At 44.8% G+C, this 15,142-nt stretch overlaps 1 protein-coding gene across 1 annotated transcript in view; it reads right to left on the reverse strand.

The window, feature by feature from the left end:
• Positions 1–14,546, reverse strand: part of YJU2 (YJU2 splicing factor homolog) — a 45,322-nt gene extending 30,776 nt beyond the window's left edge. The window contains exons 1-4 of the mRNA XM_069741402.1: positions 14,463–14,546; positions 11,870–11,970; positions 8,921–9,065; positions 8,114–8,248 (exon numbers count right to left, since the gene is read on the reverse strand). Of these exons, the coding sequence (XP_069597503.1) occupies positions 8,114–8,248; positions 8,921–9,065; positions 11,870–11,970; positions 14,463–14,486 (405 nt within the window). The 5' untranslated portion in view covers positions 14,487–14,546. The remainder of the gene's footprint in view (positions 1–8,113; positions 8,249–8,920; positions 9,066–11,869; positions 11,971–14,462) is intronic.
• Positions 14,547–15,142: the final 596 nt, after the last annotated feature.

The raw sequence follows: 15,142 nt of genomic DNA on the forward strand, positions 1-15,142 counted from the left end.
GAGCGGTGTGTATATATACTGTCTGTGCAGCAGGGCTTATTGTGCCTACTGTGCCGTAGAGTGGTGTATATATACTGTCTGTGCAGCAGGGCTTATTGTGCCTACTGTGCCGGAGAGCGGTGTATATATACTGTCTGTGCACCAGGGCTTATTGTGCCTACTGTGCCGGAGAGCGGTGTATATATACTGTCTGTGCAGCAGGGCTTATTGTGCCTACTGTGCCGGAGAGCGGTGTATATATACTGTCTGTGCAGCAGGGCTTATTGTGCCTACTGTGCCGGAGAGCGGTGTATATATACTGTCTGTGCAGCAGGGCTTATTGTGCCTACTGTGCCGGAGAGCGGTGTATATATACTGTCTGTGCAGCAGGGCTTATTGTGCCTACTGTGCCGGAGAGCGGTGTATATATACTGTCTGTGCACCAGGGCTTATTGTGCCTACTGTGCCGGAGAGCGGTGTATATATACTGTCTGTGCAGCAGGGCTTATTGTGCCTACTGTGCCGTAGAGTGGTGTATATATACTGTCTGTACACCAAGGCTTATTGTGCCTACTGTGCTGGAGAGCGGTGTGTATATATACTGTCTGTGCAGCAGGGCTTATTGTGCCTACTGTGCCGTAGAGTGGTGTATATATACTGTCTGTACACCAGGGCTTATTGTGCCTACTGTGCCGGAGAGCGGTGTATATATACTGTCTATGCAGCAGGGCTTATTGTGCCTACTGTGCTGGAGAGCGGTGTATATATACTGTCTGTACACCAGGGCTTATTGTGCCTACTGTGCCGGAGAGCGGTGTATATATACTGTCTGTACACCAGGGCTTATTGTGCCTACTGTGCCGGAGAGCGGTGTATATATACTGTCTGTACACCAGGGCTTATTGTGCCTACTGTGCCGGAGAGCGGTGTATATATACTGTCTGTGCAGCAGGGCTTATTGTGCCTACTGTGCCGGAGAGCGGTGTATATATACTGTCTGTGCAGCAGGGCTTATTGTGCCTACTGTGCCGGAGAGCGGTGTATATATACTGTCTGTGCACCAGGGCTTATTGTGCCTACTGTGCCGGAGAGCGGTGTATATATACTGTCTGTGCAGCAGGGCTTATTGTGCCTACTGTGCCGGAGAGCGGTGTATATATACTGTCTGTGCACCAGGGCTTATTGTGCCTACTGTGCTGGAGAGCGGTGTGTACATACTGTCTGTACACCAGGGCTTATTGTGCCTACTGTGCCGGAGAGCGGTGTATATATACTGTCTGTGCAGCAGGTCTTATTGTGCCTACTGTGCCGTAGAGTGGTGTATATATACTGTCTGTACACCAGGGCTTATTGTGCCTACTGTGCTGGAGAGCGGTGTGTATATATACTGTCTGTGCAGCAGGGCTTATTGTGCATACTGTGCTGGAGAGCGGTGTGTATATATACTGTCTGTACACCAGGGCTTATTGTGCCTACTGTGCCGGAGAGCGGTGTATATATACTGTCTGTGCAGCAGGGCTTATTGTGCCTACTGTGCCGTAGAGTGGTGTATATATACTGTCTGTACACCAGGGCTTATTGTGCCTACTGTGCCGGAGAGCGGTGTATATATATTGTCTATGCAGCAGGGCTTATTGTGCCTACTGTGCTGGAGAGCGGTGTGTATATATACTGTCTGTACACCAGGGCTTATTGTGCCTACTGTGCCGGAGAGTGGTGTATATATACTGTCTATACACCAGGGCTTATTGTGCCTACTGTGCTGGAGAGCGGTGTATATATACTGTCTGTACACCAGGGCTTATTGTGCCTACTGTGCTGGAGAGCGGTGTGTATATATACTGTCTGTACACCAGGGCTTATTGTGCCTACTGTGCCGGAGAGCGGTGTATATATACTGTCTATGCAGCAGGGCTTATTGTGCCTACTGTGCTGGAGAGCGGTGTATATATACTGTCTGTACACCAGGGCTTATTGTGCCTACTGTGCTGGAGAGCGGTGTATATATACTGTCTGTACACCAGGGCTTATTGTGCCTACTGTGCTGGAGAGCGGTGTATATATACTGTCTGTGCACCAGGGCTTATTGTGCCTACTGTGCCGGAGAGCGGTGTATATATACTGTCTGTGCACCAGGGCTTATTGTGCCTACTGTGCTGGAGAGCGGTGTGTACATACTGTCTGTACACCAGGGCTTATTGTGCCTACTGTGCCGGAGAGCGGTGTATATATACTGTCTGTGCAGCAGGGCTTATTGTGCCTACTGTGCCGTAGAGTGGTGTATATATACTGTCTGTACACCAGGGCTTATTGTGCCTACTGTGCTGGAGAGCGGTGTGTATATATACTGTCTGTGCAGCAGGGCTTATTGTGCATACTGTGCTGGAGAGCGGTGTGTATATATACTGTCTGTACACCAGGGCTTATTGTGCCTACTGTGCCGTAGAGTGGTGTATATATACTGTCTGTGCAGCAGGGCTTATTGTGCCTACTGTGCTGGAGAGCGGTGTGTATATATACTGTCTGTGCAGCAGGGCTTATTGTGCATACTGTGCTGGAGAGCGGTGTGTATATATACTGTCTGTACACCAGGGCTTATTGTGCCTACTGTGCCGGAGAGTGGTGTATATATACTGTCTGTGCAGCAGGGCTTATTGTGCCTACTGTGCCGGAGAGCGGTGTATATATACTGTCTGTACACCAGGGCTTATTGTGCCTACTGTGCCGGAGAGCGGTGTATATATACTGTCTGTACACCAGGGCTTATTGTGCCTACTGTGCCGGAGAGCGGTGTATATATACTGTCTGTGCAGCAGGGCTTATTGTGCCTACTGTGCCGGAGAGCGGTGTATATATACTGTCTGTGCACCAGGGCTTATTGTGCCTACTGTGCCGGAGAGCGGTGTATATATACTGTCTGTGCAGCAGGGCTTATTGTGCCTACTGTGCCGGAGAGCGGTGTATATATACTGTCTGTGCACCAGGGCTTATTGTGCCTACTGTGCTGGAGAGCGGTGTGTACATACTGTCTGTACACCAGGGCTTATTGTGCCTACTGTGCCGGAGAGCGGTGTATATATACTGTCTGTGCAGCAGGGCTTATTGTGCCTACTGTGCCGTAGAGTGGTGTATATATACTGTCTGTACACCAGGGCTTATTGTGCCTACTGTGCTGGAGAGCGGTGTGTATATATACTGTCTGTGCAGCAGGGCTTATTGTGCATACTGTGCTGGAGAGCGGTGTATATATACTGTCTGTACACCAGGGCTTATTGTGCCTACTGTGCCGGAGAGCGGTGTATATATACTGTCTGTGCAGCAGGGCTTATTGTGCCTACTGTGCCGGAGAGCGGTGTATATATACTGTCTGTGCAGCAGGGCTTATTGTGCCTACTGTGCCGGAGAGCGGTGTATATATACTGTCTGTGCACCAGGGCTTATTGTGCCTAATGTGCCGGAGAGTGGTGTATATATACTGTCTGTACACCAAGGCTTATTGTGCCTACTGTGCCGGAGAGCGGTGTATATATACTGTCTGTGCAGCAGGGCTTATTGTGCCTACTGTGCCGTAGAGTGGTGTATATATACTGTCTGTACACCAAGGCTTATTGTGCCTACTGTGCTGGAGAGCGGTGTGTATATATACTGTCTGTGCAGCAGGGCTTATTGTGCCTACTGTGCCGTAGAGTGGTGTATATATACTGTCTGTGCAGCAGGGCTTATTGTGCCTACTGTGCCGGAGAGCGGTGTATATATACTGTCTGTGCACCAGGGCTTATTGTGCCTACTGTGCCGGAGAGCGGTGTATATATACTGTCTGTGCAGCAGGGCTTATTGTGCCTACTGTGCCGTAGAGTGGTGTATATATACTGTCTGTACACCAGGGCTTATTGTGCCTACTGTGCCGGAGAGCGGTGTATATATACTGTCTGTACACCAGGGCTTATTGTGCCTACTGTGCTGGAGAGCGGTGTATACATACTGTCTGTACACCAGGGCTTATTGTGCCTACTGTGCTGGAGAGCGGTGTATATATACTGTCTGTACACCAGGGCTTATTGTGCCTACTGTGCTGGAGAGCGGTGTGTACATACTGTCTATACACCAGGGCTTATTGTGCCTACTGTGCCGGAGAGCGGTGTATATATACTGTCTGTACACCAGGGCTTATTGTGCCTACTGTGCTGGAGAGCGGTGTATATATACTGTCTGTACACCAGGGCTTATTGTGCCTACTGTGCTGGAGAGCGGTGTATATATACTGTCTGTACACCAGGGCTTATTGTGCCTACTGTGCTGGAGAGCGGTGTATATATACTGTCTGTGCACCAGGGCTTATTGTGCCTACTGTGCTGGAGAGCGGTGTATATATACTGTCTGTACACCAGGGCTTATTGTGCCTACTGTACATGCAGCAGTGCCGTTTGTGCCGGAGAGTGGTGCGTTTATATACGGTTCATACAGCAGGGCTTATTGTGTCTACTGTACATGCAGTAGTGCTGTGTGCATCGTAGACTTGTATACATGAATTAATGCTACAAAGGATCTGATTGTTAAACTGTAAGTGACTGCAGACTGTGTGCTGTGATGATTCCCGGGGGCCAGGAACGTGCAGTCATGTGAGCACATGTATGGGATTTGCATACTAACGGCCACATTCCCACTAGACTGTTTCCGGCCTCTGTCAATACACTTGCATTGAGTGAGGCCGGTGCATCTAGTCGGTACTTGACAACATGCATGCAATTCACATACCTGCGGTCAAGCCCCCGCAACCGGAAAATCCTCACTGCGCACATGATGTAAGGATTCACAAGTGTGCAGTCACACAGAGTGGCCCCAGACGCTGAAGACCGGACCCCTTTAACCCATTACCCCTCCCTATAGAATTGACTTGAGTATTTTTTAACCAAACAGCTCACACCATCAAAGAAGCTTTATTAGTGTATATTTTTAGGCGTGTCTTAGGCTATGTGCACACGTTGCGGATTTTGCTGTGGATCCACAGCAGTTTTCCATGCGTTTACAGTACAATGAAACCTATGGAATCCGCAGTGCCCATGCTGCAGAAAAAAAACACGCGGAAACGCAGCGGGTTACATTCCGCAGCTTGTCAATTCTTTGTGCGGATTCCGCAGCGGTTTACACCTGCTCCACAATAGGAATCCGCATGTGTAAACCGCAGGTGGAATCCGCACAAAATCCACATAAAAACCGCGGTAAATCCGCAGGTAAAACGCAGTGCCTTTTACCTGCGGATTTCTCAAATCCGGGGGCGGAAAAATCAGCAGAGCTCCAAAATACGTGTGCACATACCCTTACAGAATAACCTCAAAAATATGGTAATTAAATAAACAGCAGCAGGAGAAGCACTTGGCCACACATGAATAGCAAACAGCCGTCCGTGAATCAAACAATAGTAGCTGGCAAATAAAGGGTGATCACTGTCTGCGCATGGCCTCAGAATTAACGCTATTGGATTCTTCATACTAATACGCAGGGCTGTGGAGTCTGTGAGCCAAACCTCCGACTCCTCAAGTTCCATGACACCGACTCCACCGCACTGCTAATACGCTAGTGATTGTTATAGGATTACTGAAATGGAACCGGTGTCCTCTCTGAGCGCCATTCCCCTGCATATATAGTAGGTAAGTAGTGTGTAAGTCCAGATTAGTCGGCTTCCTGCAGTAGTGGGGGGTTACAGTCACCGCTCGCTAGAATCACTCCCTGGCACAGTAACACAGCTCGCTCTGCACACACTGACAGCCACCTGTGGCCATTTGTACGTATTTTGGGCAGCAATCGGTCCTGCACACTTATAACTGCATACATCAGATGTCAGAGCATAAGCCAACGTTTGTAATGAGTGTTTTCAACAAATCGCCATTTGTAATTGGACACTGATTTATGATATTTTATTAAATTTGTGTAAAAATTCTCTTCTAGTATTAGCAGTCAATACAGAAAGACATATGAAACTACTAAGGGACAGCCACAGATATGGAAGCTCTGAAATCTCAAAGGGGGGAAAAAAACAATCTTTTAGAACAAGCAAAGTATTGTAAGTTTGCGTGGTCTTATCCATTAGGAGAATGTCATAGGACAGACATCCTTTAAAAAAAAATTTTTTCCATGCTCCATCCATTGATAAGCGACAGTGGGAGAAAAAGTTAAGATAATTTACCTTTTTCGGGCTTTTAAAAACTGAAGGAAAAACCATGCACAAGACAATCAAGAGGATGACACAGGCAAAAATCAGTCTACTTTTACCGGAGGAAAGCGGATGTCTGATTGTCACAGGAAAGCTACCAAACATACGCTATATGATTCCTGTACATCAGAACTTCATTTATGAAATCTAGTATTTTTATAGAAGATTTATCTTCTATTTAAAAATAAAAATATTACTAATAGCGGCAACCATTAGAATAATACAAATGATGTAATAAGTTGCATCAATGTCAACTGAAGCCACTTCAATTTAAAAAAAATATATATTTGAAAAAAAAAAAAAATGTAGGAAAAAATCCATTTCACCATAGTTATTAATTTAATGTATGAGCCTGTATCCCAACATGTGGAGTATTCCTAGGTGGGTAAAGGCAGGACTTACAATGTTTTGTGAATGGGGACTGAAATATTAGAAGGTATGTTTAGCTACAGTATAAGCCTGTCCTAATACTACCCAGGCAGCCGTTTGGGCATATTGGGCTATGTCTGCCCACACTCATACAATCCATTCCCCAGCCTGAGCTCTGGAATACTGCACTGATCATGCTGGGCTCTGCTGGTCTTCGGCACTCCCATGGGACCGAATGCAGCAGTGCACAAGATTTACCTCTGCTCCATTCACACAGGATCTTCACAGCCCTAGTTGCCGGGGTCAGTGGGTGTCCAAGTGGTCAGAAACCCAGCAATTGGGGATTTCTTTAAAACTTGAGAATAGCCCTTTTACCTCTTTACCCCGTGTGGTTTTACGTTTTTTACTCTTTAAGATACCTTTTGTATTTTTCCAGCCATAAAGCTGTATAAGGGCTTGTTGTTTGCAGGGCGAGTTACACTTTTGAATAACACCATTGATTCTACCATATAGTGTACTGGAAAACGGGAAAAAAATTCTCAGTGTGGTGAAATTGCAAAAAAGAAAAAAAATGCAATTCCATAATGGCTTTTTGGTTTATTTACCATGTTCAATACGTGGTAAAACTGACCTGCCATCATGATTCGCCATGTCAATACGAGTTTGAAGGTACCAAACATGTATAGTTTTTTGTTATTTAAGTGGTAATAAAACCCCCCCAAAAAACAATTTTTTGTTTTTATTGCCATTTTCAGAGAACTGTAACATTCTTATTTTTAGGGATCTGGGATTGTGTGAAGGTTTATTTTTTGCGCCCTGAGCTGACATTTGTATTGATACCTTTTTGGTGTAGGTACAATGTTTTGATTGCATTTTATTGCAACGTTGCGGTGACCAAAATAACGTAATTCTGGCGTTTTGATTTTTTTCTCGTTACACAGTTTACAGATCGGATTAATATATTTTTCATTTTAATTGATCGGGTGTTTCTGAACACAGCGATCCCAAATGTGTATTTTTTTGTTGTTGTATTTTTAATTGGGCTAAAGGGGGGCCATTTGAACTTGTTTTTTTAACTTTTTTTTAAACTTTTTACTGTGTTTAACAGTTCCCTTAAGAGACTTGGAGCTGCGATTGTATAATCGCCTTTGTTATGCATAGCAAAAGTCATAATTTCCTAGGAGTATCGTGATGATAGGACTGAGGGTATTCAACAGACCCCTGGCTGTGATGACAACCCATTGGCACCCTGTGGTTAGGTGACAGGCAGGATCAATGACGTGCTTCCTGTCAGCAGGACTTAACACGCGCAGTCAGTGACTGACAGCAGCAATAACCTGGCTAACAGCCGTGGGTGGATCTTGGATCCACCCGCGGCTGTTAGAGGCGCTTGATGGCTGATTAAATCAGCCATAAAGTGCAGGGAAAGATGCGGGCTCATATGATGTAAACATATGTCATCGGTCATGAAGGAGTTAAGTAGCTGCTATTACTGGTCCATTCTGGTCTATGCTACAAGACTCATTTAAGCTCAATAGCAGCGTTTTTTAGTACCTTCATGGGATTATTGAGCTCCTCGTCTTCACGTTCTTTCTGAAACCGTTTCTCTTCCTCTTCAATTAGCTTTTCCGCTTGGAAGTTTCGTGTAGCTCCATGCTCCATGGCGTAGTCTGTATTTTCTGGATCTGTCTAGTAGGACGACAAGTTGTGAGACAGTTACAACTTAAAGTAAAAAATGAAAACCAGACCAAACTCAGGACTGCTATTGCCACTCTCCTGCGCCTACATCCATGTCTTAAGAGACAACTAGAGCAGGTGGAAGAGCAGATCAGACTGTGGCAGCCATAGAAATGTAGCCTGCTTCCGACTGTGTAACAGGGCAGGATGAGGCAATTTCCTATACAGTGCCCCTTTACCCCCACCCAAAAAAAAAAGGATACAGAGAGGTATACATTTTTTTCCGTATGGCACATAGCACTGTATGCCCATAGAGTGGAAATGCCTTAAGTCAGAGGGATCGGATGCAGTGCACAGACCTAAGCTGACAAGGGGACTAAGTCAAAGGGGTCTATTAGCACTCTGGGGTGTAACTGAGCTAATGTTCCTCATTAGTGCTGGCACCCCTCTCTGAACCAGCGCCAACGTACCCACAGAGCAGAATTACCGCACCCAATCATTATAACTGCACGGCCTGATACATTTCGCGGTTTTTGGGGATGCACTTACAAGTGGGGCAACTACAATACTGGCACTACCTTCAGATACCATCGTGCAAGGCCGTGCATGTTTATAGCAATATAGGCTATTTTCACATCATCCATCACAGTGACTGTGTACATGGCTTTCTTGTGGCTTCCATACCTTAAAGGTGATTTCAGCTAAGCATCGGGTACATTTGATATAGAAACGGAAGATGGGGAGTCCCAAATATTGCTCATTTTGCACGGTTTCCTTTCTGGCATTAAACTTTTTTCCTTTATATATGTACTCTCCACATGTTTTACACCTAGAAGAGAGAAAAGTGTTCATTTCCAAAGCATAGCATGGAATGGGACTTGGGGTACAGGGTTCTGCTCACAGAAATAAAACTACACATAGCAGACACTATATATAAGGACTAAACTGCTTTGGTAATACCATGGGTAACGGAGCGTGGCAGAGGCAATGTAGCCAATGGGTAAAGTGTCACTTCCAACCCCCTTCTCCCTAAATGCTGCCCAATCGTCCATGGCATGACATTACGCCTGCATATATAGGCTGGTACTGAATGCAATGCTAATGGAATAACCATACGTGGCTAGTAAAAGACGGCTACACAGTGCAAATAAAGCCCATCCTGAGGTAAGAGCGGCCATTACAAGGCTAGTAAACATAGGAGACATATTGCCTGACTGGACTATGACTTACAAAAACACCACATGGTAATGTGCCAGTCATACTAAGGCTGTGTTCCCACCATGAGCATTTGGTGATGCAGATTTTCCACAGCATTTTTGCATCTATTAAATAATTTACGGTAGTTAATTTCTGTTTTTTTCCACGTGTTTTTATTGCATTAGTTTTCTGCTTTTTTGTCTCTTTTTGATAAAATACTTTGCTTTTGATACTTCCTGTTAACTGGCTTTGATAAAACGTTCTTGATAAAGTCATCTGCGTTATTACATGCATTTTTTTGCAGACATCAACTAAAAACATATACCGTATGTGTTTTTTAATCGCAGATTTTCTGCATATCATTCAAATCTATGGGGTAAATCCTGAAATAAATTGCATAATTACTGCAAGAGAAATTAAGATGTTGCAGACATATATTAACAATAAAAAAAAAAAATTATCGCACCGCAGATCAGTTTACACACCATAAAATAAAGCTCAGTGCACATAGGATTTATAGAAATCCCAAACATTTTGCTAGAACTGTAAGGCGCTGTGTTTTTTTGTGCATGAAATTACGCGGAAGAAAAACAACCGCACTGAATACTCATCATGTGAACCAGGCCGTGGGTCCCTTTACACTCTGTCTCACATGTGTACGGAGAGGATTTTTACGTTATAATGGAATCCGTGAGTAGGATCATCCCTCCTAGGAAGAAGAATAAAATGATGCCTTGATATCTGTGAGCCAATATCCTATAGCAGAGATATCCACTTTTTTTTCTTCTATGTAAATGGGCCGGACACTGATCTGCATGAGAGTATCCGAAAGTGAGAAACTCCCTTGAAGAACAATATTTGATCCTTATTCAATATAATTTAACAGACAATAAAACACAACAAAAATGCATAACCCATAACTAGAAGTGGTGGAAGCAGTAAAACAGCTGAAAGCTGTCAAAAAATGAATATCCCCCCAGCACACAGCTAATGCAAAGATGGAAACACATTTATACATTAAATACAGAGTAAATGATGAAGGTTCTATACTGGAATTTTGTGTATAGATGCCACACCACCCCAGACAGTGCTAGTGCTCAAATGTCTTATTAGGAAGACCCTCCTGAGGCAGGAAATACACCAAAGTCAGATGCACACATTAGTGGAATATATATAATAAAGATCAAATATTGCTGTTCAAGGGAGTTTCTCTTTTTTTGCATACCATGGTTTGGTATTCTAACGTCTAATTATTTATAGGACTTGAGAATCTGCCTCCATAGCTTATATAAATAAAAGGAGGCATTACCCGTGTGAGACATGTAACTAACACAAGACAGCAGAACTGAACTGAGTCTCATAACAAACACGTTAGCAGCTGCAGCTCCCACAGCTCTGCTGCAACACCATTGTCTGCCTATGAGATGGCAGCTGGTGCAGAGAGGAACCTGCGGATGTGTCCGTTAGACTGCTGTGCTACTCACCTGAGGACCACAATACTCCGACCGGCTGTTGGTGGCGGGCGCTCCTGCCCCGAGCGTGACAGAAATTCTGTGCAGCTGTCTTATTCACAGCTCTGCAATGAGAGCAGCATTTACAATGCACTGGTATTGCCCCTCTAGAGTAAAATAAGCCCCGATGGCAGATTCTCAGGGAGATCTGTGTCCCGACCATAGTCCTGAATAGCTCATTTACATTAATAATTAAAGGAGCAGCCCCATGAATATTTTCTTCATTAAATGTGTATACGCATGTAGTGTAGTGCGACTGTAATATACTCAGCTACCACCATCTTCTCCGGGATCCAGCACCGTTCTGCTCTTCTCAGTGACGTCACCGCTCTGCAGACTCTCCAGGTCACGCTGCACCCTGAGCGACACAGAAATGACTTTTACAGTGTGTCTATGGAACGTCAGTACGAGGCTTTTACTGTAAAAGAGACTGCTGGCTCACACAAAGTGATCCGGAGAGTCTGGAGTGTGGAGATGTCACCGAGAAGAAGAGCAGAACGGTGCTGGATCCCGGAGAAGATGGTGGAAGCCGAGTATAATACAAGACTCTTCAAACAAAAGCGGCCCAATTTGGGCAGATTTGCCCCATGTATCAGAATTGCAGTGAAAGTTTTCAGCAACAAATCCATGTGAATGTATCCTTGTGACCATGGTATATCCTGAGGAGGGTATAGTTGGCAGTACATAGAATTTATGCCTAGTGTTACTTTACATAAGATTTAGTAGGAAATAGACATTGACAATACAATCATGGAGCCCTCTAGGGTGTATCACACTAGGTAGTGACAAAGGGCCAGGGCACAACTGCAATAGGGGCAGCACTAGAGAAGAAAACGGCAGATTACAGATGCAACGTTCCCTCTGTAGTGGGTGAAAAGCTTACATTCTTACCTGGCCACAAACACCAACCGTTATGAAGGCTTACCTCATGTTGAACGGGGCCATCAGACGTACCACATACTGACGGTCTTTAGGAAGCTTTAGTTTAGGGATTTTAGATGGGTCAAAATCTGGTGGATAGTATTTCTAAAAGTGGAAAAAAAGCAAAATGTAGTAATTTTCTATTGCTAGAAGGTCCTGAGAGCTTTACAAAGTTGGAGAAGACACTGCAGACAATTCCCATATGAAGCAGCAGATACAGAAGACCAGATAGCTGAAGCACGCAGGTAGGTCTTGCTGGCCTCCATCCATACTTACCGATGTCCTTTTATACCTTCATTCTGGGGAAAGACTCAACTCTAATTGTGTAGACATTGTCCAAGATGGCTGCTAGCCACAACATGGCTGGTCGGCATATTATGGGTGACCGTTCTCTTACATCCATTACCTCCAGTACTTCATAATAATAAGTGAAATGTGATTGCTGTATTTGACTGGTAGTCATCCCAAAAGTGCCCTGAAACTGGTTTCAGCCATTGGTGGAGATACGGCCCTCAAATAGAGAAGCCTTTGGTAAAACATATGAAGAAAAAAAAAAAAAAAGGCAAACCTAGCGCATGTCGACTTCTGAAAAGAACAGGTGATCTTAAACACCAAAGAAAGCAAGACAAAAAAACACCACAAAAGTAACTCACTGTAGTGTTCATACTTCCCTACTGACTTACGGCCAATAGATGGATACCGTGAAATTTTGTCGCAAAAAAAAAAATGCCAAAAATACAGCCGTTTTCTTAAAAGCCATGTCTGTACAGGTGCCATAACTCATCCATTAGACAGATAATACAAGTAAGGGTTGGCTCACACTTGCGTATAGATACATTGAGTGCAATATGAGAGATAGATAGATAGATAGATAGATAGATAGATAGATAGATAGATAGATAGATAGATAGATAGATAGATAGATAGATAGATAGAAAAAAAAAAAGGAAAACAGCACAAAAATGAAAGAAAAACGGGCTTTAATGCCTGAACAGCGTGGCAACGTTTCGGATATGGTATCCTTTCTCAAGCCTTGAGAAAGGATACCATATCCGAAACGTTGCCACGCTGTTCAAGCACTAAAGCCCGTTTTTCTTTCATTTTTGTGCTGTTTTCCATTTTTTATCTCTATTATTGGAAGCCATTTGAACATTGGTTGGGAAAGCGCTGTACGACAACTGCGGTAATACGTGATGCTGTTCCAATTTTGATATATATATATATATACCGTATATATATATATATATATAGATATATATATATATATATATATATCTATATATAAATAAAAGTATTGCGTTCCCACTACTGTTATTCAATAAGGCAGTGTTCATCTGTGAGTTTTTCCTCAGCTGGAATCAAAAATTGCAGTATGCTGCGTATGGCCGCGTAAAACAGCTGAGACTCACCAATGCAAGTAAATAAGAAACACACACAACTTGCTTTTCATGTGGCAGTGATGGCTGTTTGGGCTGGTTTAACACAATAAATAATTTAACGAAAAGACATGGGCCCCCCCCTATTTTAGATAACCTGCCAAGGTAAAGCAGACAGCTGGGGATTTATATTATCAGGCTGGGAAGATCCCTGGTTGTTGGGCCCTTCCGAGCCTAAAAATACCAGCCCGCAGCCGCCCCAGAAGTGGAACATCACATTACATGCACCAGTTCTGGCACTTCGCCTTGACTCTTCTCGATTGCCCTGGTGTGGTGGCAATCGTGGTAATGGTATGTGGGGTTGATGGCAGCTGTGAATTGTCCAAAATCACGGCGGACATCAAGCCCTGGTGTTAGTAATGAAGAGGTGTCTATCAGACACCCCCAATACTAGCCCAGTAAAAAGAAAAAAACACATTCTCCTTTAAAAATGACCCAACACATTCCCTATAGGGCTACTGAATGCTGTGCTTGGCTTTTCCCAGCAGCCCCCTGGACAGTAAATGGAGCGGTGGTTGGGCCACTGATTTTATTAAGAGGGATAAAGGTTCCCACCGGTGAATAGGGGACACCGTGTATAGACTGAAACATAAAGTGGCCGTACACCCCAGAACGAGGGCAAAGAATAGACGAGGGAAGGTGCACACACGTGGTAACTGGACAACCCCTTTAAGTGTGCGATTCTTAATGAATTAGCGCATCATTCGGCCTCCGTACGCCAGAAATATACTCCAGTGAGGGACCGGAGAACATGTTGCTCCAATTGTAACTGTCCTACACCAGAATTCAGCTGCAAACCCCGACATGTATATGCAGGAATCCGTGGTGACCCCAAATGTCAGCTGCCGGTGGTCTGCTGAGGAGTTGCCTCGGTCAATGACCCACTCAGGCGCTACGTGGGAGATTTTCACCTGAGGAAATCTACGTGGAAACCACACCACTGTGGGAACAGTTTCTCCATAACCAACATGAAGCAGGTAGAGGGGCTCAGGGGCCACTGCTGGGATTCAGTGGGGGGCTGCTCATTTCACAAGACCCTTATTTCCACGGAGACATGCCCCTGTGATGAGGACCCATAGAGCCCCTCTAATGGTCTGTACTAATGTGGGGTAGGACGCCTGTGTTCGGCGGCTGCGCAGTACAGACCGGCCACAAACTTACATTGAGAACTTTCCGCTCCGACATTATTGCTCCTCAGGCGTCTCCCCGTCGCACGGAATACACGTCAGTGACGTCACAGCCTTCACGGCCCCGGTTTAACAGCGGTGAAAGTGGTGAATCCAGCAAGCGATCACTGTGTCTTCAATAACTCGCTCCGCGGCGGCCATTTTCTTGTAGACTCCGCCGGCTTCGCTGTGTGCACTGTGCCCTCAGTGCGCTCCTCAGCTCCTTACCGACCAGGCCAGACAATAGCTTCATTTTCAGCTGTTATTTTTTTTTTCGGTTGTTTTAAGGCCATAACTTATTTTAAAGCTTTTCTACGTAGTCCTATGAGGACTTGTTTTTTCTTAAAGGGTATTAAGTTTGGAAGTGATCCCTTACCAACTTGGATCCCAATGTTGAATATCCTGTGGTGCCCCCATATCTTTATATTCTAAAGTGGGTGATGCGCACTGCCTCTTCATTACCTGGACAGCCCCTTCCTAAATGAGGTCGCCCCCCTTGTAAAAATAAAAATCCCATATCCTCCCCTCCCGCAGCAGTCCAGCAATGGCGCTAGGTCTTCCGTGGTCTGTGTGACATTGTTAGGCCACGTGAGCACTGCAGACAATCGATGGTTGCCATTGGGCTGCACCGTTTCCATGTCTTCTGCTTGCCCGGCAGTCGTCCACAGATAGTAA

Source organism: Ranitomeya imitator, chromosome 1, assembly GCF_032444005.1.
Source record: "Ranitomeya imitator isolate aRanImi1 chromosome 1, aRanImi1.pri, whole genome shotgun sequence".
Lineage (NCBI taxonomy): Eukaryota > Metazoa > Chordata > Amphibia > Anura > Dendrobatidae > Ranitomeya > Ranitomeya imitator.